The 24654-nt window shown below is 36.7% G+C and overlaps 1 protein-coding gene across 2 annotated transcripts in view; it reads left to right on the forward strand.

The window, feature by feature from the left end:
- LOC107072421 (uncharacterized) overlaps window positions 1-24654 on the forward strand; it is a 163221-nt gene that overhangs the window by 33560 nt on the left and 105007 nt on the right. For both annotated transcript variants that reach the window (XM_089173332.1, XM_015332346.2), the window contains one exon: window positions 23485-24360. In XM_089173332.1, the coding sequence (XP_089029458.1) occupies window positions 24225-24360 (136 nt within the window). In that variant the 5' untranslated portion in view covers window positions 23485-24224. The remainder of the gene's footprint in view (window positions 1-23484; window positions 24361-24654) is intronic.

Raw genomic sequence — 24654 nt, forward strand, 5'->3', positions numbered from 1 at the left:
AACAGAAATAATAGTAAAATATCAAGATATCCCTTTAATTCCCTTTTCGCGATCTTAATTCTCGCTGGTAATTCGCAGTCATATTTCATGTCGTTAGAAAGATACGGTAATGATGGTAAATTATCCGTAAAATTGCAATCGTTAGCTTGATGTTTGCCTTCTTTAATAAGATATTGTATTAAAGTATTTTGTTAAATTTTGATTTTCTTCGAGTGCCGTTATAAATACATCGATGTACACTTAAAGAGTAAATGAGTTGGAATGAAATCGAGGGAAAAGCTTTCATTAACGTCATGTGCCATTTCGCGTGTCGATAATCTCTAGAGCCGTTGCGATTTTAATGCAATCGACCAATACCGAAAAAAAAACCTACATTGTGTAAATGAAGTGGGAGATACGCTCGATAATTATAGACGATAATTGTTCCAGACTCAAATACGAATAATTATATATACTCTCTCTGCTAGGAACTAGTTTCAACCACATTGAGAACTATATCACACGTATTAGTCTTATGTAATTATATACGAAACATCGATTTACCGATAATTAGCGGTAACTTCATTAAAGTATCTTCATTAAATGAAAGAAAAAAAAAGCAAAAAACATTAATGAGAATCGTAAACTAATTTAATGTAATACGTAATTTTACACGTCCCAAGCCCCAGATAAAGGGGAGGGTTCGAGGGCGAGGCTAGCAACCTACCCTCGGTAAAAAAATAATCGCTTCCAGAACTAACAAAATAGCCTCTTTAGGTTGTTCAATTAGGGATAACAGGACAAAGTCCTAAGAAGAAGAAGAAATTCAAGAATCAATGTGTAAAAACTATAGACGAAATTGTTCAACGCTAACATCGAACGAACTTTTGTTTTATATAAACGCGAAACATAGGAAATAAATACAATTGATTGTAGTGTGTGTCGCTTAATGCTCGCTACCCGTGCGCAATTTCATGCGTTAACCGTGACAGAGTGTATCGTAGAGCGCTTTTATCCAACTAACTCGACATAACGAGAAATTAGCTGTGAAATAGGCTCTAGTCGAGCCCTGCCTGACTTTATAATTGGATGCATCGGTTAAAAACCGCGAGAAGAGAGGAAGAGAGAGAGAGAGAGAGAGAGAGAGAAACAGAAGTCACGTACACGCGTTTTTCTTACCAATTATTAGAGTTAGTTATATACATAACCGAGGAAAGGGATGATCGATGGGCAAGGTGGTTCCCACTTTTCTTTTACTCATGTAACACCCTTAAACGTATTAAATCACTTTCAAGAGATGGAAGAAACGATCCCTAATCGAAGGCCACTCCGTAAAATAATTTCCGAACAAAAGTCCACGAAGACGGAAATATACTTTAATGATTTAATGAATGATTTTTTAATCAAAGATTTTGATCGAGCAAAGAACAAAGAGTCTTCATTTTTTATTTATTATTATTAAACGATTTTCAAACGATTTGAGACAATTTTTACAAGGTAGTTGGTGATAAACTATTACTAAAGTTAATTAACGAGGAACCAATTTGTAAGAACCATTCTTCACTGATTGCAAGTAAATTACAGCATGTTCCTTTTATACCTATTGTAACGTATTTCATAATATAATATATTCCTATATTTGATATATTATTTGATATATTTATTATATATTTTACCGATATATAGTATAATAGGTAACAAAAATGGTACGAACATGTTATTTAATGTATGAAATAACTTTTAACAGACTGCAAAGAGTAAATTCCAAAGTATTGAATAAATGTTGAAAAGTCAATATGCTACGTGAGGTAAGCGAAAAAAGAAGAAGAATACATTTTTCAACAAATTATTTCTTCTTGTTGCAGCAGTGATAAACTTGTTATCATTTTTATACGAGGAAATACTATTTCCTTTTTATTATTTGTGAGTGTTTAATAAGCATAACGTTGATAAACAAGTTTAAGGGAATTTCTGCAAGCAAATAATTTGTTTGTGCGATTACAAGTTTCTCGTATGCAATTGGTTTGTCACTCTCTTTGTTTCTCTCTTTGTTTCTCTCTTTAATTCTCTCTTCCATTTATATTACATAGATATACTTCCTTTATTGTAATGCATTCGATGATGTGAGCAAACTATACCTAGGGTCAATTCAGAAACAGTAAACGACGCTTAAGTTTTGGAGTGCATTGCAACCTCCTGACCATAACACTTTCCAAATGGAGCACGATTACCAGTGTTATGCTACAGGCGTATCTCAGTGGTTTAGTATAATCGCTATTTTTATGACTAGAAATATTGCGAATTTCAATTTAATTGGATTTCTTCGGAATGTATAAACTTGAACATTATCGCGATTTGCAGAAAATGATAGGAAAAAAAGATAAGATCGACGGTTAAAGTGGTTTTGGTGGTGGTGGCGGCACCCGTATAACGAAGTTTAACTCAAACGCAATATACAAATTTCCGTTTATTATTATATATCATTGCAATTCGATATTTCCGTGATATTACTACGATGTAAAATCTGTCGATACATTAACGGTCCAATCAACTCTTACCAATGCACTTTGTGAATATCAATGCGAGCGAGAATGTAAGCCAAACCAGTCTTGCAGCAAAACAGTCAGGTACATGACCGCCTATTGCCTGTCAATCCATGTCATTGCGTCTGTAACGACAGGGTTTGTCCTTTGTGAAGGACAACGCAACCGTGTGGTTTAACGCTAGACCGCGTTGATGTCAATTAAAGTTAAGCAGCTGCAAGAGATTGACTGGACTTGGTCAAACGAAATCGATTAAAACAATACGTATATAATAATTGCGTATGACAAATGATGAGAAAGCTAAATAAAGTAGAAAATTACACATTTTTTCAATATTTATGAAATTCTTGAAAGACAACGAAATTGGAGGTAAAATTGGAGGTAAAATTGGAGGTAAAATTGGAGGAAATTTGACGTAGATGCTCTCGTTTCGATGAGAACATACATAGGTAAAAGTTAAATCTTGTGCTCTTTGGCAAATAAATTAGACGATCCGATAAATTCGTGAAAACTTAAAGCTATTTATCCTCGGTGTAACATTTCCAATTGGATTTACGATCGAATAGAAATATATCGTAGGTAATTATCCTGTCGAAATACTGCCGATAGAATGCGTAACATTTTTGTCCGTCGTAAAGTTCTTAACTACGATTAAAGTAGTTATATTATTTGTAATGATAAATGTAAATTGTTAGAGGATGAAATTAATTAGACGAAGCTCGTCAATCAAATCGTTTGCAGTTGGTAACGAGCACGCAACGGGTTATTGATCGATATACGGTAAAGTAAAATATTCATTTGTTGTAACGTAACGGATACAAGTGCGCGTATACGTTCACGCGTTTGAATAATTCTCTCACGGTTTTGGTCGGAGCTTAACGTACGTCGATCGCACGTAAATCACGAAAATCGTAGGTTTCGATTTTTCCCGTTATTTCGATAACGAAATCCATGGAGTTACGAGTATACGAAGATGAGAAAAGAAGAGAAGAAATGTAGGGATAGAAGGACAGTGGTTCGATCCTCTCTCGTGGAAATTCGCGAAATAGGGCTGGGAACGAAGGGGATAGGAAGGAGGAGAAACGCGCGCAACACAATACACGAACCTTTCACAGGGCGTCTATAAATTGGTACGCTACGAGGACAATTCAGCGGAGTCGGCTTGCACCGGGTTAATTTAATTTAACCGCAACAGGATTTGCTGCCTGCATTCTCTGTCGTGAGGCTCGTGTTAAAGACGCGTACGTACCATAAATGCTTTAGCTACTTTTTAACTATAGAAAACATTTACAAATAATATGTTATAATATAATGTAATACATTTTGTTGTTGTGGTTGTTGTTGTTGTTGTAAGATCTCTTTGTCGACGTTACAAAATTGTTTCTTATTTACTTATATTATTTCTCCGCAACAATTACTATACAGAAGGGTTTTTTTTCCTCCATAGTAGCTGTTATTAAAACCGTAAATAAGCATTCGCTCTTTCTCGCAAGCTCATGCGCGACTGGCGTTAATTAAACCTACGAATATCTCGACCGTTCTCTTGTAATAACTTACTATTCATTAAGCGCCTAACCACTTAATCTTGTCGTAGCATGAATGGCTACTGTGAATTTTTATGTACAGACCGTCAGCTTCAATGGCCGTTGTTTTCACCCTCAGAATTAAATCGTCGACCCGTGGTAATCGTTTATGCTGCTTTATGGAGAAAAGCGGAGGATGAACCATCCGTAAAGTAGCAGCAGCTTTTTATTTTTCCATAGACATCTTTCGACACAGGTCCAAGTAATTGTTGTTGTTGTTGTTGTTTTTTTTTTTTTTCTTTTTTTTGTAACAAACAGAACAAAAAGGAAAAACAAGAAAAAGAAAACCTTGTTCACGGAGAAACGACGGTAATTTCAATATTGGAAAAAGTACGTTCCGAAGTCGAAGTAAATCTTCTCTCGGGATGGTGTGTAAATAAATCCTTTGGCTGTAGTGGGTTACTATTTTGGATTTATTCTATAGAAAAGCATACAGCACAGCGTTTACGTACATATATACCTACAGTACATACGTACACGTATGACATTTGCATTCGTGTATTTTTCATGCGACCCATATAAAATAACTTGGGCACACATACGTTTGCCCATGAAAGATTTATCCTTACGAATCGTACGTATAAAAGTGGGCGGGAAGTATCGAAAATGCTTTATCGTTGGGAATCAATTTACCTCTTTGCAACCTTCTCAGAGTAGTAGGAAGAAAAGAAAGTTATTACAAGTAAGAATTACCTACGTTTGATAGACACTTACGTGTAATACTTGATTCGATCTTTTTAAAAGAAGATAGAAACCACTCGAAACTTTTCCCTACATTGACTTTACTTTATTTCTTATTTTCGACCAAGAGACGAAGACGCGGACGATCTTTAATGGATTATACTTGTTTCCTCAGAGGAAGTTACACAGGGTATACCTACGTAAAAAGTTAGCGTAAAAAGATAATGTTCAAGTATTCCTACCGATTTCATAGCTTTACAACGAAGAAAGATATTTAGTGGCCGTAAATCTAGCGAATCGCTAAATTTTCTTCCTTTGCGGAAAGTTGCGTTACACTGAACAACTTTTATTGTCTGAGAATGTATGTTTTACGAGGATGAACGTTCTTTCGGATTTTCTTACTCCTTTCTATTCTACTCTTTCTCTTCTCTTTAATAAAGAGACTTGGAAAACGATAGACGAATATTAACGGGTTTGTGTTCTGATAACGAAGATTAGATCTCATTGAATTTCTAATTTTCTTGACTAGAATTTTCTCTCTCTCTCTCTCTCTCTCTCTCTCTCTCTCTCTCTATCTCTCTCTACGTTGACTTTATTAATATATTTGCATCCAAGTTTCGACGAAGTAGAATACGTATGGGAGAAGGTTGATAAGAAAGCACAAGAGACGTGAACAGAGCGAAGAGAATTCATCGAGAGTCTGTCGGAAATCGGGTTTAATAAGTCCGTCGAGAATCTCGAAGATTGTTGGCAAGAGAGAAAGGGAAGATAGCATTCATGCAATTTCTCCGGGTCGATTATTCGATGCGAGTATGATTTCCAATTTACAAAATGATTTCCAACCACTAACGAGATAATTCTAAACTCTTATATCAAAATGAAATATTAAATTCAACTTAAAAGGCTGATCATATAATTTGTTATGTTTCGAGAATATAAATATATTTTTATTAGAGCGACAAGTTTGTTAATAAATAGATCATAGAGAGAGAATCGATATTATAATTAGAAAGAAATTTTGTATGAAAATAATATCGCGTTGTAATGTTAGACGAAATGAAATGAAAAGAATAATAGCGTCGTATATCGTTAAAAATATAATACAATATATGTATAACTATTATACATGTTTGATGAAATATGATACTTCATTTGAAATATGTACTCGTATACGAGGCGTACGTGGATACCAACGAATAACGAAACCGAACATGAAAGACAAAAACTCGCTCATCGAGCATGCTCTCGTTAGTTTTTTTACTTTACTTATTTTCTTATATTTTACAAACTCGCATTGTTAGGCTAGTAGATATTTACTACTTATTTCAGTTTGTTTGAATGCTTTCGAGGACGTTTCGTTTCTTTTGTAAAAAATTATGCGAGATCTATTCATCAGGCAAATGTTCAAATGTCATTTTTCTTCTATTCCTAAATATGCATCTCGTTCATACCCCGTCGTCACCAATGCACAGCGAAAGATTTTCATAAAAACGTTGCCCTAAATCGGAGCATTATCGGAATTTTGTTAAATTTGGTTCAACAACGTTTATCGGTGTCACTAATTACGAATCTAATATAAGAATGTAGACAAAACAAAATGACGATTCTCGGAATTGCCAATTGAAAGATGAAGTTTGTAATAAATTCGATTGAAAATTCACTTTATCGATATTTTAGTTTTTCGATTTATCGAAAAAAAAGGTTTTCGTAAAAAAAAAAGAAGAAAAACTTTATGATATGCGAAAAAAGAAAGATGAAGAGAAATGAAAAAACCTTAACATATTGCAATTTTTCGCTCGACGCGAATGATAAAACGAAGACAGTGACGCGAGTGACAGGTTCGACGTTAATGACGAACGAAAGGCGATACGTTGATCATGATGAGAATGGTAGCGCAAGTACAAAGCCTCTCTACGAGGCAACGTTTGCCACGAACGATGATGGATGTCTTTTCCTTCGGTGATGTATATTCCCGTTCGACTGCCATGACGTTAGGTATTATGGCGCATAGCTTCTAGTCAAGTCTAAGTAGTAGAAACAAAATGTAGACATTTTGCGTGCAAACGAAACAAGAGTTCATGAATTATGTAAGCTTTAAGTAGTAAGTAGCTTTTTTTTTCTAAAAATATTTGAATAATTATCGTCCATTGGAATAATAAAAAAAAAACACACACACACACACACACAATGTTGCATATGTTAAAAGTTTTGATGAAAAGAACTTTGGTAAAAAAAAAAAAAACGTAGAAGTTTAAAATTTTGTTTGCTTTTTTTTTTTTTTTTAATAATTTTCCCGAGGTGCTTTCACGAAAGCAAAGTCACACGACGAATCAAAGATTTCAAAGAATTACGTGAGATGTATTGACCTTAGTAAAAGTATTTTTCTTCGTAAAATCAGTTGAAGTAAACTGCCATTGAAAATCCGTAGTAACCATTTTCAGTAACGTTGAAAAAGTTTTAATTGGGAAGCCAATTATACGCAAGCTAAAAAGAAGGAGAGAAAGAGAGATAAAATGAAAAAGTGTAGCGATATTTTTCTTATTTTTTTTTTAACTCAGCTTGACAATCGACTCGTTGTTAGTCAAGTTCGAGCGCGTATTCGACAATCTTTGTGAACTCGCAAGAGCAATGCGTTATATTGCATACAACCGACTACATTTGCACGTTTGTACTTGTATTCGTCAGTTTTACAAGATCGTTCTATGAACAGGAAAACGTTCGTTCGACTTCGTTTTACTTTATCGCACCTATTCATTCGCCCATAACCTTTTTTCTTTTACTTTTTCTTCTTACCTCTTTTCTATTTAATAATTTTTCAATATATTTGTATGAATTATCGATCGACCGATAACTTGCAATACTCTCCATAGTTTTGAAAAAAAAAAACAAAAGAATAAAAAATAAGAAAGGGTAGTCGGTAAGATGATATTGAAAAAGAGGGAACAAAAACCGTAGGAAATTTGATGAGAAAAATTTGATCTAAACGCGTTGGTCTGGTCTATTCTCAGGAATAGCAGCTGCACGTACGTATATACTAAAACCTAAGTACCTATATACCTATGTAAAAGAAACTGATATAAAGAATACTATGCAAGAATACTAGTAGGGTAGTATCGAGGGTAGCTAATGGAAGCCAAGAAAGTTGAAAACCAGTTGAAATTCGTTTCGTCCATGGGATCGTTGCTCTAGTGGACATACTAGAGGGCAACAAAGAACCCTCGGGGTTCAGTCTATGCGCTTTTTTCTTCCTCTATTTCGTCGAATTTCCAATCCCTTGGAGGGACAGTCGGTAACTCGAGAATAGAAGTTACACGAGATGGTGAGAGAGAGAGAGAGAGAGAAAGAGAGAGAGAGAGGGAGGCAGTAGACTCAATTAGAACTTTCACGTTGGTCGGCATCCGTGAAAGTGACGTTTAAGCAAAGGACGAGACAGAAATAGAAATGGACGAACGGAAAAAAGGAAAAAAGGAAATAAGGAAAAAAGGAAAAAAGAAAAAAAAAGAAATGAAACCATCCGTCGTGCGTGTTTAATAACCATTATATTTCTCTTCTACTTTCTTAGCGTTTGCACGCAAGGAACAAGTTTTACGTAATTAACCCTCTTTCGATTCTGCAATTCTTCTTAGACGTTAGAAAAATTATTCAACCTTGTCAGGCTCGTGTTCACTACGATCGATGGTTCTCGAGAGGGCAAGTCCATCTAACTCGTTTATTCCAGTGGTGGTTTCGAAAAGAAGCTCGGATTTCTCTGAAATGTTCTTCCCCTCCACCCCCATTTCCTACATCGAAGGAAAGTCGATGGTCGTTGACGAGTCCTAGCATCGATTTTGACGAAAGGGTTGCTGCTCCCGCTTAGATCGATAGTCGTTTACGTTAGATATGACACGTTTGCGGAGGCCATATCGTTAGAGAACAAGAGAGAGAAAGAGATAGTATTGCCTTTCCATGGGGGTAGGACTTTAGTGAAGGGAGAGCAGTAGAGTATCGGATGCTTGGTCGAGCGGGCTCGTTCGTTCATCTCGGCTCATAAACGCACGATTTCACGGGCAATTTCGTAAATTGGAAATCTCGCAGTGGAAACTACATCCAAAATTCGTATCCTCCCTTCATTCGCTTCTATTTCTCTCTCTCTCTCTCTCTATCTATCTATCTTTCTTACCCTTGTCCAATTTATTGGCAAAATCGTTCATTCGAAAGTTCTTCCAAAAGATGAAATTCGTTTGGTGGCGTTGAAAACCGAACGAAATGTCATCGTTGCGGTGGACGAAACTATGCGATCCCGACGCCGCCACGAGTACGTTTACAAACAAGATAGTCGGGGAGGAAAAGAGGATTACTCTGAAATGCGTCAACGACGTAACGTGATCTTGAAAGAGATGGAAGTATAACGTATAGAAATAAGAGACGTTTAATCTTCTCAAGGGTTGCACATTGAATAAGGTACACTTGCAATAAGGATTACGTCGTAAGTAATTGAATACTATTTAGATTTCATCGAAATACAGAACCTATTATTTCGAGATGTATATGATTAAATCTCTGTCATTGTGCTTAGAGATTATTTTTCAATGATGTTTTTGAAAACGTGATAGTGAAAATTAAACGAAAAATGTACTCTCCCTCTCTTTTTCTGTTAACATTTCAAGTAGCTATCGGAGAAATGATTTGTATAGGAAAATATTTTTTATTTCAAAACGCTTGACTGGCTAAAAGGTAAATATAAAGACAAATAAATAAAAAGGAAAGAAAGGCGAGATCCCGAGGCTGTAAATAAAATGTGAAACCATAGGTAGGTAATTCAGAACACGTATGCATCTTACGTGGCTTTCATAGCAACGAGCGTCACGTTTCAAAAGTGGAAAACGTTTGTACGCGTTTCAAGTGCGACAAACACGTTGTTTCCACTTTATATCTAATCTCCGACACGGCCGAGCAATAACACCCAACTCATCCTCCTTCTTTTTCGTTTCATTTTTTGCTTTTATTATATGGCTGTTAGATATATAGAGAAAACTTCAAATCGAGTATCAAACGAGAGAACCGTAGTATGAAATTACTCCTTTAAGTTGATAAACATTATAAGTTTTATCTTTCTTTTTTATTCACACCTCGATTCCTTTTGTCGAATCAAATCTAAACACCCACAGCATTCTAATCATTTTCTGATTAAACTCTTTCAGCCACGAGACTACTGTACAACTCGCTGTTGACATTTTATCGGTGCGACCAAAAGTTCTACTTTTCTACTTGTTCTTCCTCTTGCTTACTTTCCCGTTTTGCTTTTCCCTCTACTCGTTGTGAAACTTTATTGAACCAACTATTATTATCGTTTTACGTCTCCCCAGGCTAAAAGACGGTCATTTTCACAAGATGGAATCGAGATAACGATAATTTGCCATCTTCATTTTTCGTCAATGTTCCAATGTTGTTTAATGAGAGAAGTCAAAATTGAAGGGACTTCTTTCGTGGCAAACGTATCTTACTTCATCGAGAAGTTCTCCATAATTCACAGTGAGTACTCTCGGCGTCGGTTTGCCGTTGGTTCGTCGTCGTCGTCGTCGTCGTCGTCGTCGTCGTCGTCGTCGTCGTCGTCGTCGTCGTCGTCGTCGTCGTCGTCGCCGTCGTCCGACTATCGATCCTAAGCTCATCCGGTTGGCACACACGCGCAAGAAATTAATTTCGTATGCACCCTCCTACATGGGACAGGATAACAAGTGAATCGTAGGGAAGCATCGTGATTACCATTGTGTTTCCTTTCTCACTCCCCTTGTCTCTCTATTTTCCCTCTGGCCGATCCATCTTTCTCTCTCGGCACTCATATCGAGCACGATTTCTGGCTCCTATTTGGTTTGCTCGAACGTTCCTCACAGTTCTTGCAAGAATTCGTCATAAAGCACGAAAATAATCAAAGCTTTTGCTTTTGCTCATGGACTTTTATCTAAAATACCCAACCGGATTCAAAAGAGTATACAAAGAAGAAGAAGAAGAAGAAGAAGAAAAAAAACGCAATTTTCTTCGTGCTTCGATTCCCAAAGATACGAGTGTTTCCTCCTTTTTTCTTTTTTTTTCCTTTTCTCATTTCCCTTTTCACGAGACTGTTAACCCGAAAACTCAATGCTTTTCGATGACTATGAAAACTAAGAAAAGGAGAACTGAATTTTTTTCCGTAATTTTGACGATAGGAAAGTTCTCGTACTTACTTAATGAACTTTTCTTCTTTGGAATTATACCGATATTTTGATTACTTGCTTTGTATCTTTTTATAAAGAGTTACAAGAAATCGATAAAAGAGAAAAAGATAAAAAAGAAAAATACATAAACGAACGGGATGTCTGGTGTATTAGACTGTAAACGAATATACTTCGATTTGAGTCGTTAATGCCGAGAGCTTTGAGAAGGGAACCGAGTTCTTTGGTGTTGGATTTTAAGCCTGGAGCGGTAACTCCTTCTCTTACTTTTTATATAACCTCGGTAGATTCACTCAAACGGATGTAACTAACGTCGTCGGTGAAAGATACTCCAAGAAAGATCAGAGAACGATCTTGTTTTACAAACTCGCGAGAAAGCTTTCAAATTTTTTTTTCTCCGGATATATATAGACTTGTGTACTATATATAATAATATTATATTTCCTCTTTTTATAATACAGTTACGTGCAAAACTTTTGGACTAGCAGCCTATTTTTTTCCCGTACATTAGTTCGTAAATACACATTTCCTTGGATAAGATCATAGTTATTTTCTTTTTTGTTGTCGTTGTTGTTTTAGATCGGACTTCTATCGTGGCAGCATATGGTTGCATTTATCCCAAATTCCTGGAGGTTTCTCGTGCGAAGAGACAATGCGCGATATGTGGGTGGGTTGCTTTGGGAGAACCGTAGTAGTCGAGACCTTTAGCGCAACGTGCTCGTGTAGTTCGCGCAGGATGATGGATGAACCAGTAGAATGTAAAATCTTGGCTGTACGCAAAAGCCGGATGATAGGGAGAGGTATTACGCAAAATATAGAATGCGGACGAGCAAAAATGACAGCTATATGAATTATTACAAAAGACGTCGACATCTCTTTCTCTCTCCCTCTCTCTCTCTCTCTCTCTCTCTCTCTTTGTATATCTCGGTCTCGTACCATTTCAAACTCGTAAAGTTCATACAACTAAACGTACAACGCGGTACATTGTAGTGCATTTTCGAAAACGGTTATGACCCCCATCCGGCTGACTCGTACATTTCTATACTCGTACGGGACGGACCTTTGATTGCAAGTTGAAAGAGCATCGTTTTCAATGCGTCCGCTTGGCGCCATTGTTTATTATTGCTGATGGCAAACAGTTGGAAACATTCCAAGTTGGCTGTTTATATCGTCATAGAAAATATTAGGATATAGTTTTACTAAAACCAACTGGTAACGAGACATTATTTTACCTCACATATACGCACATTCTTCGACTGGTATTCGCATTAATTAAACTACTCGAAAAACTTCGATTGGATTAAAACGCTTCTTCATAATTTTTCTCTTTCTTTTTGATAAAAAGGGAGGGAGACTTTTAATAAACGTCGCGACGATCCTGTCGCGACGTAAATGAAAGTCCATTAATAACGTGGATCGCATGAACGAACCGAACCGAACCGAACCAAACCGAACCAAAGCGAAGAAGGAGAAATAAGAAAGGAAAGAAAAAAAAAAGGATAAGGCGAGAGGTATTTCATGCAAAGAGAAAACTGCGTTCCTCTGGATAATTGATTATATCCTGTAATCGTCGTGACCATCAAGACTTGTGACGTCTTATATATATGGCATATGGCCTATGGCATATGGTACTAATTTTAGAATAATAGTTAGAAAGTAAGAGTATATAGTAAAGAGTTACATAATTAACCCCTCCTTACACTCGACACTTTTGTCCGCATATTTGGTGAATTTCTTAAAGCTATTTACTAAACAACAGATTATTCGAGAAGCGATATTGCTCCTATAAAATCCAAGTAAGCATCGTATCTAAGGATTAATAATTATCGACGAATGTAATTAGACTAGAATTCTTGAATTCGTAATAGAAAGAATCATCATTTGCCCTAGATAGCGATAGAACACTCCCGGAGATCGTTGAAAATTTTCATTAATTAGTCGATTAGCCGAAATATCGATGGGAATTCGGCTAGCGTACGCAACACCTAGAGGGTTCAATTAACTTTTTTTTTGTCTACTCTACTATTCCGATCCGCTTAGTTTCATACACCTATATTGGCTGGCATAGTAACGTGCTGGAGTATTACCCGTATACAATGATTCACACGCATGCTCGTGGCATAGTTTCACGCGCGTATTCACGTACAAACACATAAACGTACACGCGTAAGTATATAAATGCATTAAAGCTTCACGAGCGTCCGTAAAATCCTTGTCGATCTCTCGTTCGCGCGTTATACGCATACGAGCATGATAGGATCCTGGTTCCGTGCCGTTTCGAGCCTCTCAAATACCTTCCCTACATTACTCCTCTCATCCACCGATTAAACTATTCAATATTTAATGATCGCGCCAACGTATCTGATAAATAAGGAAGTCGTTTATCAAACGGGAACTTTACATCGTTGTTCCGATTTTCAACTCATTTGCTATCCCTTCCATTCCATGTTGTTTCTTTATTTATAGATAAATATGTGCATATGTACATATGTATGGCGTGGACATATGTTAATATATCATGAGTTTCGGAATAAAGTAAATCCTGATAAATAACTTATTTAACGATTTCTCTTCGATTATTTGATGCAATCGAATGTTAGAAGAGAGTAGCAAAGCAAAGAAACTCTTTGCAAGTTCATCGGTACTCTCATTAACGCTTCGAAGTAACTCGTTTAAACCTATCACGTTCGTGTCAGCACTTGTACCTTAAAGGTCTTAATAAGAGACCAAAGTTGTTTTTTCTTTTCTCTCCAACCGGTCTTTTGAGAACCTTTCGGTTTTTTTCTCGTTTCTTTTTGTTTTTTTTTCTTCTTGTAAATCAGCTGTCGATGCGAATTAGCGAGAGTTAATACTTGAGAATTATACAAATTTTATTTAACCAATTGCGAAGTTTATGTAATTACACTTAACAATAATGCATTTTGCGATCGTAATCTATACATGGTACACACATATCATAATTTTCGATGAATGCTTCCCGTCGTCGTCGTCGTCGTCATCGTTCATAGGAACAACATAACCGTACGTGGCATAAATCGTGGGAACTAGCACGATGAAGGAATCGTGAGACGCGGCAATCGATATGACGGGCGAAAGGGCAAGTGGCAAGTCGTAATGACAAATTAATCCATGGACGATTAATTAAAACGTATTAGAAGGCCTTACACCATCGCGTATCGCTCTGTCTCTCTCTCTCTCTCTCCTCCCATTCTCTTTTTGACCGTCACGTGACGGGCATACGAACGAAGTGAACTCGATTCATCATGTTTTATGTCGCTGCCACATCGATGATAATAAATCCTTGTCAAAGTGAGTTCGGCCGCCGATGCTAGTGGTGTTGGTGGCGGTGGTGGTGATGCCGTTGCAGTTGCAGTTGCTGCTGCTGCTGCTGCTGCTGTTGCCTTCGTCATTGGCAAGAGAAAGATAGAGAGGAACAGATAGGAATAGGGAGAGAGAGAGAAGAAGCATCTAGAGAGGTAATTCGCGATACCACGCTCCAACATTTCGCCTGTGCCATTTTCTATACAAGTCCCAATCCACACACGGCCAAGCGTGTTTCTCTCACCTACCATTTTCCACCATCTGACCGCCGAGAAAGGTATACTAAATAATGATCTACGATGCTCCCACGAGATGTGAACCTTCGCACCTATATACGTCCACACATATTTACCAACACGTATATGAGTTTCTCGGTGATACATAGAAAGCGTCATTTTCATCCGCATGCTGCTACTGCATATGCGTCTGTGTAATTCAGACTCGTCATCCTTCCTCTTGTGCTCTATTTATTATTCATATTTCTTTCTTCCTTTTTTCTTTCTTTCTTTCTTTCTTTCTTTCTTTCTTTCTTTCTACCCCTATCTCTTTCTCATTTTTTCTATAATTTTTCTTTCCTCGTATAAAGTTTTACTTACGACCATATTTAGATTCACCTCTTGTATAAATTATTTTTACTTGTATTAGAATAATTAAATATAATTACGGCAATGATCGTAATAATGTCAGAAATTAAAGGGTTTCGTCACTCTTAGAATATTAATATATTGTAATCTCCAAGATAAGAGGGTGGAAAAAAGTCGATGGATTGGAAAGTCCAGGGGTCGTAGGAGTTCGGGGTCGTTTTAGGGCTTGCAAAAAGATCGGAGCACGTAATTCTTGATTCTCTGGGGATTCCGAATCCATGGATACGTTTTCGTATATGCAATGGAAATGTCGTTGTTCGCATCGCACGTACTACGTTCCAACAACAGCGGAGTCTAACTCTGTAAGGCGAGAAGAAACACATTATTTTCGGTGTAATATATTCCGAACGGGAACGTATATCGTTGGTATTGCTCAAATAAGAGAGAAGCCTGCATCAAAATCGCATTAGATAGCCCCTAGTTTCCTGGTTTTTTATATTTTTTTTATTTAACCAATCCGTACTTTCTCTTTTTTATATTTTTTTTTTTTTTAACGACCGATTTGTAAACCTTGAGTAAAAAATGTGTTTCTAATCCTCGTGCCCTATGGCAGAATTTGTTCCAATTTGATATTTGAAAAGTTCGACGATCCCACCACGGTGGATCGATTTTTGAAAGCTCTTTAACGATAAACAGTTTATGTCTCATTATTATTTCTCACTCGTTAATACCCGACAAAATCAATGACGATAAAGTTCCCAAGCTCGGCGTCATTATCGAAGATGCAATTAATGCGAATAATAATTACCGTAATTAAATTTATAAAAACGATTATACATTACGAGAACACTTACTTTCAAAGAGTATCGATTTATCGATGATAATATGTGAAGTTACTCGTAGTAGTACGCTCGATCATTATTACGTCATTGTTTTTAATAATTAGTAATGTTCATGTTTAATTTCAGAATCGCCGATAAAGTCTACATTTGTTTCGTTTGAAAGAAAAAAAGGTGTGATATGATGAATAGAGTGGAAAAAAAGTAAAATGAAATAAAAATGGTAGTTTTCCTCATTGAATCTCATATTTTTCGCTTTATTATCATCATCGAAACGTTCTTCTCGTGTCAAACCATGGATGAACATTCCGGCACGTACGATCGCGTGTCCACCATCGTATGCAGAGCGATTCTATCACTACTGTTAGAATATTTATGCACAATTCGTGTCGCGACAGAACGCTATAGTTGCTTCCGCGACTATACAAAATCGCGCGGTGTCCGCGTTGGACATCGACCGCCGTTTTATCGTTGGTTTGCTATCGGAGGCATACGTCTGCGATAAGTACCGCGATCGAATGTTCAAATGCGATACATACAATTTAGGCGTTATAAACGAATACAACGATTCCGACGCATTTCACCGAATCGACTCGAAAACCAATTCGATCAATTGGAGAATCATATAAAATCTCCCTCCTATTCATTGCTATAACAAATATTAGTCTTTTAAAGTTCCATTTAGGAAAATTCCATTTGCATTTGACGCGATATATCGCGAATAAAGAATAAAGACAAATTATTAGGTGTACAACTTTGCTTCCACCGTTTTTTCTTTTCTTTTCCTAAATTCAATGATTTATTGTAAAGTTCTGGTTATGCATTTAGGATTCAAAGTATTGAACAGCGTACGAATTGCACGTTAAACAAACTTTTCATCTTTTGAAGTAATTCACGAATCGAGGAAATTTTGTATTTCTTTATAATACCGATCAAATTTAAGGTGCCTTCTGAAAAAGTTGGAGTTAATTTGACTCTCGTTTCTAGCGTGCATTGTTCATGGTAAATAGTTTGACGACGATATCTCTCTTTCTCTCATATTGTGTAACTTTCACAAACGCACCTTGCATCGGTACTAACCACAATAGGAAATACGAATGGGATTTCGTTCGGAAACGTTCGCGAGCACGTTTAGAACTATAAAGGAGTATTATGCCACGGACACGTTAGACATAATGGGTCGGTGGTATAACATCGTTTAAATTTCCTCTTTTCACGAGTAACTTTACGTTGTGAAGTCTGTAGTTCTTGTCAACTCGTAGGCAAACTTCGTTATGTGGATGTTCGATGGTAGTAGAATGTGCTTGAAGCCGCGGGAAGGCGAGTAAAGGACAATTGCCATGAAGCAACCTGTAGTCGTCCACGACATTTCCCGTTGCATAGTTTTACTACGAATATATACACGCGTTTAACGTCATTTAAATAACTCACCCATTGTGTCGAACGAAGATGTAGTAGACGAACGGAAGTGTATCCACTTGGTTGTTTGTAGAAGCTATCATGAGTGCTAGTTGTTCTATATCGCGATTATTATTATTATTATTATTATTATTATTCCTTGACAAACGTAAGAACAAGATAAGAAAGGAAAGGATAGAGGGGAGGGACAAAGGAAAACGCAGAAACGGGACAAGATAATGAACGTCTCCTGAGGGTTGAATAATTATTAACGATCCAAAAGGAATCTCTGTTGAGCGATAATTTTTGACGGATATAAACAGTTAAGAGAAATTATAACAGTAATTCCTTGAGAAACTTAGTAATTGGTCGCTACGGATTTCAAGTAGAAAACTTTCTAAGATAAACGTCTATAGAAACTTTTAAGTGTCATCTTTAACTAAGCCAAAGATCAACGTTTAGCTTTTGAACAAACGAAAAGAGGTAGTAGTAGAGATAAATCTTAAGCGAATCTTACGTGTTCCTCGTGTACTGAGAAATTTCTATTTTTCTATCAATGGGATAAGTTTACAGTCATATCATACGATTCTTTTCTTGATTACTATCAAGGATTGGGCTACGAGGAAGGAAGGAAGCTTAACGAGTAACTTAGAAAGTAGTAAGTTTGGTTTTGGAAGTCAGTGACTCGGTTCTTCGTAAATTAGTTTGCTCCCAGGGGCAAGTAGATAGTTCTTCGGGCTATCCTATCGCGTAACTCGATGCGTCACAACTATCTCTCTCTTTCTCTCCCCTTCAACTCTTAGTAGCACCTATTCTCGGTGGATTAACAAAAGTTAACGCGCGCAATTACCGCGGCTTTCTAAGTTGCAAACCGCTCCTTCTCTATTGATTGAATTGCTGTTAGGTAGACCAAGTTCTAGACCGATTTCGATACCTCCAAACGCCACGGATACTCTATCAACTTTTCACAGAATGCAATTTCGGAGAACGCAAACCCTTACGGCAGTATCATCGTTATTCGAGTTTATCAACCAGTTTGGTCGAATTGCCAAATGCAACGCAACGCAACGCAACGCAACGCAACGCAACGCAACGCAACGCAAAAACTCGTGTGGAATGGAATTCGATTAGATGGGTTTCTAAGATCGTTCGAGAACAAGAAGAACAAGAACAACAAGCGGAAGATCTTTTATTGTTAAAAAGAAAAATAGAAAATAGTAGTTTGGTATTTCGTTTGTTCAGCTTTAAGTCCGCTTTCGACTCTTATCCAGCGGTTACTGAGCGCCGTCCAATTAGAAAAAAGTTCGAGTCGAGAGAGCTTTCGAATAAGAAATGACTTTTATCCGAGAGCTTTAGCCCGCGACGCAATCGCGTTACGCCAATGTTGCGCTTAAGGATTACGTGTTTCCAAGATATCCTACCGTTTAACCCTTTTACCTATTCTCCCCCTCTCCGTCATTCGGCATTTGGTTTTATGCATGCAATAGTTACACTTTCATAAATGCGTCTTAGTTTGTCGAGAAATTATATTAAAGAATAATGCGAAAAAGATCTTTTTTTTTTTTTTTTGGAAGTAGTCGTAAAAAATAATAAATAATAAAAAAGAAAAATAAACGTAAAGATGATCCCTTCGAAACGAGGAAACAAGGCTATTGGCAGATTCAAGGAGTCAAGAGGTGGAAGAAAAGGAAAATATGAATGTAGCTTATGTGCGTGAGAGCTATTGCGTTCATTGAAACATCGACTGGTACCACCAACGTTTCTTTGCCGAGATCGTACGTATGTAAAGCCATGAGCAACCGTAAAAAAGGTTTACGAGCAGTAAAAATCCGACAGCCGTGTGCGCTTCCTACCTTCTACGTTCTCATAGTGGAGTGGATAAAATATAGATACTCGAGCTTGCGCGTATCTTTTTCTTTTTCTTTTTCTTTTTCTTTTTCCTTTTTCTATTTTTATTCTTTTTTCGATCCCTCTTTCGCTTCACCATGTCTCTTTCTCCATTTATTCGATACACGTGATAGAACAAAAGGCTGCGTAATGATCCGTCGGAAGTGTTTCATTTTATTGCAAACGAAAAATGAAAGAAAATGAGACGCCAAATTTTTTGCTATACACAAATTTATTCAAAATTAATATATATTTACACTTGCTTCTTTTTCTTGTTCACAGTCAACGTATTTTTGTGTATTTTATTTTATTCTCTTTGTCTAGAATTTTTCTGTGCGTGTGTGCTCTTTTTTTCTATATTTTGTTTCTTTCGAATAAATCATTAATAACACGAAGATCGATCATTTTTCGCGAAGCACTACTTTAAGAATTACTTTTTTTGTCGACGAGATAGGTCTGAAAAGTTATCGATCTCGATAAAAGTCCTTGGAATTTATTTTTCTCGTAAAGAAACTTGTATCTTAATCCCGGGATAAAAGTTGGCCTGTGCACATACGCGTAGATGGATAGAAAGATTCAATTAATCATAAATAGAAGTTTTGAATGGTTTAGGAAGAAGATGATGACTGGTGATGAGCACGAAATCAGGATATAGGAGATTTCGTTGGAAATTGTCACTAATCTTTTGAAAAGCCACTAAAAATATTCGCGTCGTTTGCAATAAATCGCGATTATAATCTCGTTTAACGTTCTCGTTAACGTTCGAAATAAAATGATAATTTTTTGTCCTCGATATTTCGTAGCTGTTTGTTTTGTTTTATAGCGTAGCCGTTGGTTCATCGGTAGGGGTTGTTCGTGCAATCGATGTTTGGATTTTGTTTTTATTTCTTTTCAGTTAGAATACACGGCGGAGAGGTTATAAATATACCTTCCAGCTTTTCAAATCGTATATCTTCGACAGTAGCTGAGTTACGATTCTACTACAGTTTTGCAGAAGAATAAATAGAAATTTCTAAGGATTATCTCTAAAGAAAAAATTCGGTGATGCGTCTATAATATATGGGATATTTCCTAGAACATTTTTTTAAATGAGTTTCTTTTGTTCGCATGCTACGAACGAAATCACCGCCGCGTCTTTTTCTTTTTTTTTCTTTTTATTATCGTTAACATTTGTTCCCAACTATTTTCTAGTCAAAATAAAATTCTATAAGAGTTTCGTATTTACAAGCATGTTTCACTTTTCATGTAAAATAACGATTATCGTTGGCAGTCGTGCGAGGTCTTTCAACGAATGATGACGCATCGAGAAAATGAGAAGTGTCAACGAATGAGACTTTTGTAATTTCCCTCGTGTGCCATTCGTCAGGCACTTAACCACACGATCCTAAAAGTACTTCGTGAAAGTACGAGGACTTCTCTTCTCTTTTTCTCATGGGTGAGGCAAACTCGCTACTGCTTTCTGAAAGTATGAATGAAAGCCAGCAGCAACACTCATATCGTGTATTTCAAAATATGTATCTGTACGGAGGTAGGTAGGTAGGTAGGTAGATAGGTAGGTAGGTAGGTAGGTAGGTAGGAGGTAGGTAGATATCTATATAAACGTACACATGCAGACGTAGGGAGGCAAGATTGAATGCATTTATGTTCTTTGCAAACGTCGACGTTTTAAGTAATCAGTCGACTGATAAAATCTCTTTTAATAGATCCACATTTAAATGGAAAACCTCAAATGATCATTTACCTTTCTAGATGATGAATTAGTTGCATTTCAATCGGATTACAGGACGTTTTCAAATATGGAAATGTCTCCTCCTATGGTTGGGGAGCAATCGAAAGTTCTACTTTGGCAAAGATAGAATAGAGTTTGCAGTAGTCGGTGGAGTGAAAAACAAATATTGTCCGATGCTTAGAACAGACAGGAGGACATGCGAGTAGAGAGCTCCAACGAAGAGACACATTTTGGTGAAACTGCACCGAGCCGCGGAACGAACGTGTCATTATCCTTCGTCGCCAAGGTCCATTAGAAACTAAATGTGCTACGTTCCGGCTGGTAAACATCCAGGCTGCCTAGGAGAAACCTGACTGATTGCGTGGATACGGTAATTGTGCGCCTGGTTACAGAATCAGCTATATACGGCCAGGAGAGTAGAAAGTAATCAAAAGCTACGGATACGAGAGACCGTAAAATGTGATAGAAAAGTAGAAAATGATGAAATAGCGAGAGATAGGAAATACCACGACAAAATCAAACAAATTAAACAAAACGACAAATATTACCTTGGAATCTTTACTTTTCATTATTTTCAACACATTCGTCGTTGACTTTTTTCTCATGACTATCACGTCTACCTGCTGTGTTAGACTTTTTCTCTTACTTTTTCTTTTACAAAAGAAAAAGAGTAACAACAGGAAGAACGGATTACCTGGTCGAGAGCGCATTGTCATGTAATCATATTGTGTGTATCCATACAAGGAATGAAGTTTTTTCTTTCAGCATGTAACTAAACAAGAATATAGAGGATGTTTAAAATTATGCTTGGTGCTTATGCTCGATAAGCGAAATGTAATACGTATACGCAGAGAAAATAAATACCATCGAATAATCCTGATGCGTGATTGCATCCTCTCTACCTTCCATTATATTATAACACATTGCCGCGTCATTTGATGTGACTCGTCACTCGTCACATGATTATTTTACGTGTCTTTTTCAAAAGAAATTCGAGAATATCAAATTCGTTAATAATTGCACGCGCTTAATTATCCAAAAACATGTAGCTTTGATTCGCACGATCAAAAATAATATCAAGTTAGCTTGGTCATATAATTAAAGCAATCAACCTCGACTAATTGATGTTGATTAGTCAAGTAACAATAATCATAATATTTGGAAATATCGAAATTTCGAATAGCATTTAATGGATCGATGAAAGCTCTAAAAATTCAATCGTACATTCTCGGAAGACGGAATAAATATAATTATTTCGATGTTTAGGCGTTTCGAGATAAGACACTCGAGTATAATTTTGGTCGCGCTAGCACCCAAATGGTGTAAACTAACCGCCTACGGAAAAGACTGTAACGAGCGATTACGTATAAATGGAAAGTTGAGAAAGTAAAAGAGAGAGAAAGGCAAAAAAGCTTCGTACCCCCCTACTCTCTTATGGAAGTTAAAGAGAAGGAAGTAGAAAATGTGAAAAAAAGGTAGTCACCGTGTATACGGAGAATCTGTTTTAGTCCAGTACAAGCCGTAGCTAGATAATTATCTCTCTGCTTCTGAAAACGTTATTTACGCTGCCCCAGCTGTGCACTAGCATCAAACCACTACCACTACCACTACTACTACTACTACTACTACTACTGCTACTGCTACTGCTACTACTATTGCTGGTGCTAGTAAAACGTTTAATCGTATCCTTAACCTCTGGCAAATTTAACATTTCAGTCTTTTACCCAGTAGATATAAACAGTCAAATATTTCATTTTGTATTCTATCGTTACATATAAAACAACGTTAAAATAATATTCTTTCAAATAATATAAATTATTTGAAATTTTCTGAAAAGAACAATATTTCAAACGAATAAAACAATTTTATGATTTTGTACTTATTCCAAATGCCATGTTGCCATGAACAACGACGATGACAGGAGATAATCCTTTATCCGCGTTCTTGTGATATATTGTATATGAAGAGATTATTCAAACGAACGAACGAACGAAAATGGTAAAAAAAACCAGTCATTTGAAGTAAGAAAAAAGGAGAAAAATTAGCAGACTAAAAGAAGCAGAGAAAATAAAAAGGTAGAGAAAATGTATAACCCAGCCTTTGTGCCATTGACACCTTTATAACGGCTGATTCTTCTCATTTATCGGGATTTTTTCCTTACTTTGACATCGGTTTCGTTTTACCAAACGGAAAGGCATCATCGTAATTACTATACGACGAGGGTTCGATCTCTGTTTTTTCTTCTCTTTCTCTATCTCTTTCAATTTGACTTTTAGCTTTAATGATATTATTATATTTGTCATTAGTATTAATCGATCGCATTCGAATACTCGAATTAATTGCTTCAATATTGGTAAAGAACAAATTCTTGGTATGAAACGTAGAAGAATTTCATTGATACTATTTACGTCTCATTAATCGTCGAAGGTTCGATGAAAGTTCCGTTTTTTTACGCTATCTCGTAACTTTAAGTAGATAGTATCAAGCAACGGTCAGACTTAGGTATGTCTCTCGATGGCGTGACTTATCGTTAATAAAATATTCTTAAAAAAATATAAGTAATAACATTTATGAGACAATTTCTACAAGTGATTAATTTCTATTAATCGTTTGGTCGATTGGTTTTTGTAGTAGGTCCCATAATTTTTTCCCTTTGTTTCCCTTTGTAATAGAGTTATTCCTGATTAATCTCTTAATGATCGAACTTCAAAAGAGATATCTCTAATGAAATGGTTTTTGTGTTTTGTTACAGACGAGTATTCGCAAGTCCTTGGAAAGAGGTTTCCGTTTGATCTGGGCAGCAAAGCCACCGAATAACACGAAAAGCAATAGGATAAAGACCGAGTGCGGATATAGTAAGTACTTTCGAGAGAACGACTTAAAGGCAGAAGAAATAGGATAAAGAGAAAGGAAGAATTGGAAAAGAGAAAGAAGAACAAGTTCTTAGGCCCTCGACGATACGTAATTCGACCTTAAGGAGAAGAATACGTTGAAAGTAGAAAAAAGTAAAGAAGGAAAAAGAAAGAAAGAAAACGAAGGTATCTCTCTTAGCGTTTTATGGAACTTTTTGACGCCAATGATTTTGTCTTTAGAGAAGAGGAAGAAGAAGAAGAAAAAGATAGTTTGGTGTTGGAGAACAATCAAATCACGAAGAATAGAATGAATGAAGAAAAGCGTCGCGGTAGAATGCAAATGATTTCTCGTGAAAATTTCTTTCCCTTCTTATTCGGAATCAATCTATTTGGCATGTTGAAATAAAAGAAAAAAAACTAGAGGGATTGTCTATAAAATTTGGTGATAAGAAAAAAGGAAATAAACGTGTTCGATAGGAGAACGTTCACGGGATTACGTAGCGGTTCTCGAAGCTCTTGAAAGGAAGAAGGAGGAAAAAGTAGTAGTATGGGAGAAGCCAAGAAAAATGATATTGAGGCGGAGGACTGATTGAGAGAGGGAAGAGAGCAGAGAGAGAGAGAGAGAGAGAGAGAGAGAGAAATGGCGACGAGCGAGGATATTGGTGGTGTAACGAGTGCGACGCGTTGGGGTTTATGGTTTGCTGCCGTACTCCTCGCAACGGCCTCGTTGGTCTATTCTCAGGTCACGTGGACTCCGATCTACGTTGGCGGACAGAGTAAGTAGAAATTCTTTGTGCGTCTTTCGTCCTTTAAGCTCGAGCTTAAGGCTTAGACCACAAATTGGTTCGATACGATTCTCTCTACCTTTTGTTTTTTTCTTTGTTGTCTCGATAACATTTATTTTTCTTACGAATTTGTCCAACTCTTCCGGTTAAGGGGATTGTGTCGACTCGCAAACGAACGTTAAGCATTCAGATATTTTTCGTACCAATGAAAAATACTGGAACGAGTGACGGTGAAATATAACGAAAAATTCTTCGCGTCTCGGCTTGGCGAAACAACAAAAAGAA

The sequence above is a fragment of the Polistes dominula genome, unplaced genomic scaffold (assembly GCF_049000335.1).
Source record: "Polistes dominula isolate Pdom_NZ unplaced genomic scaffold, Pdom_raw_medaka scaffold_35, whole genome shotgun sequence".
Classification (NCBI taxonomy): Eukaryota; Metazoa; Arthropoda; class Insecta; order Hymenoptera; family Vespidae; genus Polistes; species Polistes dominula.